This window comes from Salmo salar, chromosome ssa01 (assembly GCF_905237065.1).
Source record: "Salmo salar chromosome ssa01, Ssal_v3.1, whole genome shotgun sequence".
NCBI classification, from domain to species: Eukaryota; Metazoa; Chordata; class Actinopteri; order Salmoniformes; family Salmonidae; genus Salmo; species Salmo salar.
The window spans coordinates 24,961,835-24,968,823 of NC_059442.1; the positions used below are offsets into that span (position 1 = coordinate 24,961,835).

General features: G+C 40.4%; 1 protein-coding gene across 6 annotated transcripts; it reads right to left on the reverse strand.

Moving 5' to 3' along the window:
• Nucleotides 1-1,302: 1,302 nt before the first annotated feature.
• On the reverse strand, nucleotides 1,303-5,981 carry LOC106583826 (5'-3' exonuclease PLD4). Of its 6 annotated transcripts, none has more exons than XM_014168533.2 (11): nucleotides 5,852-5,981; nucleotides 5,697-5,775; nucleotides 5,411-5,580; nucleotides 5,071-5,254; nucleotides 4,853-4,973; nucleotides 4,622-4,749; nucleotides 4,329-4,529; nucleotides 3,966-4,105; nucleotides 2,149-2,314; nucleotides 1,958-2,054; nucleotides 1,303-1,824 (listed from the first exon to the last, which is right to left on the reverse strand). In XM_014168533.2, exons 2-11 carry the CDS (start codon nucleotides 5,754-5,756, stop codon nucleotides 1,619-1,621), a joined length of 1,473 nt encoding a protein of 490 aa, XP_014024008.2. In that variant the 5' UTR covers nucleotides 5,757-5,775; nucleotides 5,852-5,981; the 3' UTR covers nucleotides 1,303-1,618. The 6 variants fall into 6 exon arrangements, with proteins under 6 accessions (XP_014024008.2, XP_014024167.2, XP_014024090.2 ...); XM_014168692.2 differs by having other exon boundaries at nucleotides 5,703-5,775; nucleotides 5,852-5,972; XM_014168615.2 differs by having other exon boundaries at nucleotides 5,697-5,772; nucleotides 5,852-5,956.
• Nucleotides 5,982-6,989: the final 1,008 nt, after the last annotated feature.

Below are 6,989 nucleotides of genomic sequence, written 5' to 3' on the forward strand. Positions count from 1 at the left end.
GTAGGTCCACTTACTACAGGTACATCCATGTCAGATCCATCAGTCTAACAGTAGGTCCACTAACTACAGGTACATCCATGTCAGATCCATCAGTGTGACAGTAGGTCCACTAACTACAGCTACATCCATGTCAGATCCATCAGGCCGCACTATAGTTCTACCAATCTGTTTTACGGCCTCTGCAAATGATACATCATAACTGATCTTATATCTTTGAGCCTCTCTCTGTACCTGGCATCCACCAAATGCTGCACTGTATTCTCCCCCACAATTACTGCACTTAACCTTCACATTGCTTCCACATTCACCGTAATCATGTGCCCCTCCACACTTGGCATATCTTTTCTTTCCTTTACACTGAGCAGCTACATGTCCCATTCTTTGGCATTTAAAACACTGCAGTGCATATGTGACATATCCTCTAACATTGAAACTGAGGAATCCTATCTGTACTTTTCCCAGCAAGACTTTCTCAAACCTCAGCATCTCTGATAAGCTTTCACTTTGACCCTCTTTCCTTCTGATCAACCATTCACTCTGCCTCCCTTCACATTGTCTTTAACATCATCTGTGAACATAGATATCGGGACCCCAGTGATGACTCCCCTCAATCTAGCATAAGCACCAGGGACATGGCTTTTAATCTTCTTCCCATTAAGCTTTTCCATTTGTAGAATCTTGAGCCTGGCTACCACACAATATTAACAATCTAACATTTCAAATAAATCAGGCTAATTTCACTTTTCTCTACAGCATTAGTTAGTCAGATAAGTGAGGCCCTGCGGTCTCATCAAACACTATCACCACTTTCCCCTCCACACATCATTACTCTTGTTTCCTACCTTGGCCCTCTTAATGCTTTCTTTACTAGACGCCCCACTTCTTTCTGTTTCATGACCTCTCTTCTTCCTATGTCTTTCCACTACTGACCATTCCGGTCCTTGACCAACATCCTCCCTCTCCACACCATCAGAACTGACACCCATATTGTTCTCATTCCAGCAGAGTTGTTGCTTCACCAGCTTTTTCTCCATTTCCTCCATTTCGTCCACACTACTTGCAGCCATTTCCGATCAAGGAAACTTCCTCGTCGGGTCTGTCCTTAATCCAATGTCTTACGACGATGTCCTAATGTTACAGCATCCACACTGAATATTTACATTACTGCCATCTAATGCAGAGAAAATCAAACAAACACTTGAATAGACGAGACCGAGATCTGTCTTTTGCTGCTTTTATTTTAAATGAATTATTTTGTATAATAAAGCATTTTGTTGCAAAAATAATGAGCAATCAAGTATATATCATGAAATAGTATTTATTTGCTTGTAAAAGGTATTAAGGTACGTTTTCCCCCAACGTACCCTAATAGACAGTGAAATATTAAACATTCAAAATTACATTTTCACTGGGGGAAAAAAGGTAACTAGTAAAAACAAATAATGAAGCAAATGATGAGTGTTCAGTTGTAACACCCCTCATAGAAACAACCAAAGACAACAAAAAAAAGCAGTCCAACAGGCTTACTGTTATCTCCCTAAGCCATAACTGAATACTTTGGGGACTTTTCTAAAGTAAACATTGTTATAACTGAGCGTACGGATGGTAAGTAGAGCGCCTATCCTTTAGAGAGGGCACAGTCAGGGTGATGACCCAAGTCAGCGAGATGTACTGTAAACTGAGACTGCCAGTCCCTGTCAAATACTGCTCTGAGCTGCCCCTGCAGAGCCTGGGTCCTCCAGGCCCAGTGTGGTGCGTGCTGGGAAACCACCAGCCCCACTCCAGCTGTGGTGTTGAAGTAGTCAGCTGACCAGTTAGATGTCCCTGAGGGGCAGAAGGATTGGGAATTCAAGTTATTCATTACCTGTAATGCTTTCATGTAGACAACTGTGTCTGTTCACATCAAAGTATTATAATATTCAACTATGTTCTGTTGATACAGCTATCTATCCCTTACCAATATATGCCATTTTATCAGTCACCATGTATTTATTATGGTTTACTCTAGAGTGGGGTATCTCTGACTGGTTCCCTACTGGCACAATGGACAGTTTCTGAAAAAGAGGACAATCTGGCATTACAGTACAGAAAAGAAGACCATCACATTGGTTGAATAATAATACCAGTGGGCTATATGTGTCTTCCTACCACTTGAATGCTGATGCGCTGGGCAGGGTAATTTAGGGAGGCTAGAGACTGAAGAAAAGGAAGCATGGCTGGATCAGAATCCCGTCCACAGCTCACCAGCAGACGGACCTTAACATTCCGCTCAAAAGCAGCCCTCTTTAATGCATCATCAATGGCTGGCCAGTACCTAAAGGATAAGTTAAAGAGGTACACTACTGGTCAAACATTTTAGAACACCTACTCATTCAAGGGTTTTTCTTTATTTTTACTATTTTCTACTTTGTAGAATAATAGTGAAGACATCAAAACTATGAAATAACACATATGGAATCATGTAGAAAGCAAAAAAGGTTTAAACAAATCAAAAAATATTTTATATTTGAGATTCTTCAAATAGCCACCCTTTGCCTTGATGACAGCTGTGCACACTCTGGCATTCTCTCAACCAGCTTCACCTGGAATGCTTTTCCAACAGTCTTGAAGGAGTTCCCACATATGCTGAGCACTTGTTGGCTGCTTTAACTTCACTCTGCGGTCCGACTCATCCCAAACCATCTCAATTTGGTTGAGGTCGGGGGATTGTGGAGGCCAGGTCATCTGATGCAGCACTACATCACTCTCTTTCTTGGTAAAATAGCCCTTACACAGCCTGGATGTGTGTTGGGTCATTGTCCTGTTGAAAAACAAATGATAGTCCCACTAAGCCCAAACCAGATGGGATGGCGTATCGCTGCAGAATGCTGTGGTAGCCATGCCGGTTAAGTGTGCCTTGAATTCTAAATAAATCACAGACAGTGTCACCAGCAAAGCACCCCCACACCATAACACCTCCTCCTCCATGCTTTATGGTGGAAAATACACATGCAGAGATCATCCGTTCACCCACACCGCATCTCACAAAGACATGGCGGTTGGAACCAAAAATCTCCAATTTGGACTCCAGACCAAAGGACAAATTTCCACTGGTCTAATGTCCATTGCTTGTGTTTCTTGGTCCAAGCAAGTCTCTTCTTATTATTGGTGTCCTTAGTTGTGGTTTCTTTGCAGCAATTTGACCATGAAGGCCTGATTCACACAGTATCCTCTGAACAGTTGATGTTGAGATGTGTCTGTTACTTGAACTCTGTGAAGCATTTATTTGGGCTGCAATTTCTGAGGCTGGTAACTCTAATGAACTTATCCTCTGCAGCAGAGGTAACTCTGGGTCTTCCTTTCCTGTGGCTGTCCTCATGAGAGCCAGTTTCATCATAGCGCTTGATGGTTTTTGCAACTGCACTTGAAGAAACTTTCAAAGTTCTTGAAATGTTCCATATTGACTGACTAATGATTATTTGAGCTGTTATTGCCATAATATGGACTTGGTCTTTTACCAAATAGGGCTATCTTCTGTATACCTCACTACCTTGTCACAACACAACTGATTGGCTCAAATGCATGAAGGAAAGAAATTCCACAAATTAACTTTTAAGAAATACATTCCAGGTGACTACCTCATGAAGCTGGTTGAGATAATGCCAAGAGTGTGCAAAGCTATCATCAATGCAAAGGGTGGCTATTTGAAGAAACTGAAATATAAAATATATTTGTATTTGTTTAACACTTTTTTGGTTACTACATGATTCCATATGTGTTATTTCATAGTTTTGCTGTCTTCACTATTATTCTACAATGTAGAAAATAGTAAAAATATAGAAAAACCCTTGAATGAGTCGGTGTTCTAAAACTTTTGACCGGTAGTGTATACTCAATTAATCTTTCAATATTACAAGAAGTCAAAGTAAGTAAAACTCAATGGTGGATTGAAAAAGGCTATGAGTCTGGTAGGACAGTATGTTTACCTTTGAGGGTGTATGAAGCGTGTGGTGGGGAAATACTCCATGACTGCCACATCAATGTAGTGCTGTGCCCCTGAGATCACTGAGAGGATAGAATCAAGGTCCTGCGTCCGAGAGGCGGGGCAGAAAGAGGGAGGAGAGGCCTGGGAGAGACAGAGTACAGACATCACATTGCAAGGAAGAGAGGGCTGTGATGAGTGGAACTGTGATGAGATGGTCATTAGATGAGAAAAAAAATATCCAGTCATTGTTTTATGACAATAGACACACTCTTTAATTCTCTCAGGTTTTATTCAGATGCTAATAGTTTTATGATCCGGGGCACTCTGAAAGCAGTGAATGGGAAGTGAAACAGAAAGGACTCACTGTGATGTAGATTTTGCTTGAAACATTATCAGTCTTCAGCAGCAGTGGGTGCTCTTTGTTGATGGCAGTGTCATACTTGGAGGGCCAAGGGTTTGGGATGGAGCTGTTGTGATGACCCATCACCCAGTATGACTCAAAGATCTTATGGAGGTCCTCAGCCAGACTGGAGCAGTTATAGATCACCACTCCCAGTTCCTTTACCTAAGGTGATAGTGCATTGTTACCCGTCATGTAGGAGCAAAACGAGTGAGATTATTTAAGGTAGTTCTATTATATCATCACTAGACCTTTACCTGTGTAAGAGACCGCCAATCCATGTTGGCACTTCCCAGGAAAATGTGTTTCCTATCAACAATCCAGAACTTGCTGTGGAGTACACCCCCAGTCAAACGCCCAAAGGGCACCTTTCTTACTTGGACTCCTGCAGTACAGATAACCAATGAGAGGAGATTAGAGGATAAAACATACAGTAGGATAATATACTGTGTACAAAGCATTAAGAACACCTTCCTAATATTTCAGACCTTTCTCTCTCAGAACACGAAGATCTGTGGAGTTTGTCAGCACAGAGGGAATACTTGTCACAACTCTCACTGACACATTTCTGGAAGGTAAAGCTCCAAACTGCTCCAGTATGTTCTTTCCCTGTTGATAACAGTAGATAAAGTGCAGGAAAATTCACAGGGATGACTAGTTGACAGCGGTTGTGAAACGTATTTCAAATGTATCTTTTTAAACTCACAGGCAAGTCAGTGGAAGAGTTGATATTGATGTCATCACCAGTAAGAGTCCAGTAGAAGGAAGCCACATCGACTTGGTAGGTTGCCATGGAGAGGAGATCTCTCCAGGCTTTGTCCACTGGGGTCCCAAAGGTTGCATTGTCGTCATATTTCATATACAGGGGAATGCTCTCTACGAGGATTATACTGAGGAATTCACAACAGGACCTGTTAAATTTCTAGTCTTTGGGGAGGATTATAAACTGGAGACAACACATCCATTTCCCTTGCCAAAACTGAATTTGACTGTTTTTTTATATTGTCAATTCGATGTATTAAAGCAAAAACGTATACGACGCTCACCGGCTTTGCTCTTCAGAAATTTTATTTTGATCAGTGTTTATTTCTTGGAAGATCTTGTCGTTTTGGAAATGCTCTTCTGTGCTCTTCTCATACATAGAAAAGGAGAGCAGTGCCCCGAATGCAGTCAAACATCCCACTGCCACAGCAATTGACACAAGCCGTTTGGAGCCCTGAGAACATGAACACAGCCATGTGATCAATATAACTGTGAACAGAAGTTTGAACAGACTTCAGTTGTATCAACATAGATGGGAATCTACTGAAAAGTCTGATAAGCAATTCTTACCCTTACGTTGGGAAAATCGCTACCATGTAAAGTATTGTAAGGAGAGGACATCTCTGGCATGGATGTTCCTGATGTACTGCTGAAATCCAGACCTAAAATGTTATTGGTCATGCATATCATTTTAAACATACATTTAACATAGAACAACAACTTACGCAAACAGAAAAGCGGCTCGGCTTCTACAAGTGATTTGTCGTTACAATCCCCACAAATTGATATGAAACTAGGTATGACATTTACTGTCCACCGGAAAAAACACACAGTTCCTGTTTTTTCTTTCATTTCCCTTTTTGAGAGGTCAGGATATACAGTATAAATAAAAGTACATGCAAAACATGATTCTGTTGAGTGCTACAATATTAGGCTTATATCAAACAAGTGTCTTTGGAATAAAAATAATGAAGATGACAGTACAATATAATTGATTACAAATCTCTTTATTACAACATGTTATCACATTCTCTAAATTATGCACAAAATGTATAACCTTTCCAAGAAATTCATTCTGGAAAACATCATAAATAACAGATGCTGAAGGATGTGGAACTTAACATTACTTTGATTAGGGTGCAAGAGCCAACCAACCCAAAAAACAAACCATGGTGACTGACTTTAAAGGGATATGAGCTAGGTATACAACATTTGACCAACATATGACATCAAGATATTTCTCAATTAAAGTGTTTAACTGGAGCTTTTGATGGAGAAATGTAAGAAATAAAACTTTCACAAAGCAGAATAGCAGCAGCACTTCGTGTCATAGCAATCAAAAGCTCAAAAAGAGGCAGATTTAATTGAGCACATGGGTGTAAACAAGCACTGTACTTTGTGGTATGAAACCATATATCCCAAAAGGCTTTGTGGCACTGAGGGAAATTCCTTTTACAATTTCATATACATCTACACAAACTGTTGAGAAAAGGAGAAGCACTTGTGGTGGACTGTAGTCCCTTTATTTTATTGCATTTTCAGTCTCCTTTCCTTCTGGACAGGATATAATTTATACAATCTAACAGATTGAAAGCAACCCCCTTAGTAAAAAAGGTGGCTTAATGTGTAGCTTCTCAGCATAAGCTTAAAGGGTCCCAATGGTACTACACTAGTGCAAAATACAGGATGGAGTGGTCATCTCTAGATCACAAGTCTTAGATATGTACATATAACATGACATTTTGATTTAATGTATAATTGCACAACATTTCTGCTCACAATTATGATGAATGACTAGAACAAAACAAGAAACAGCAAGTGCATCTTGCTGTTGACACCTGATACAGTCCTTTAAAACTGGCA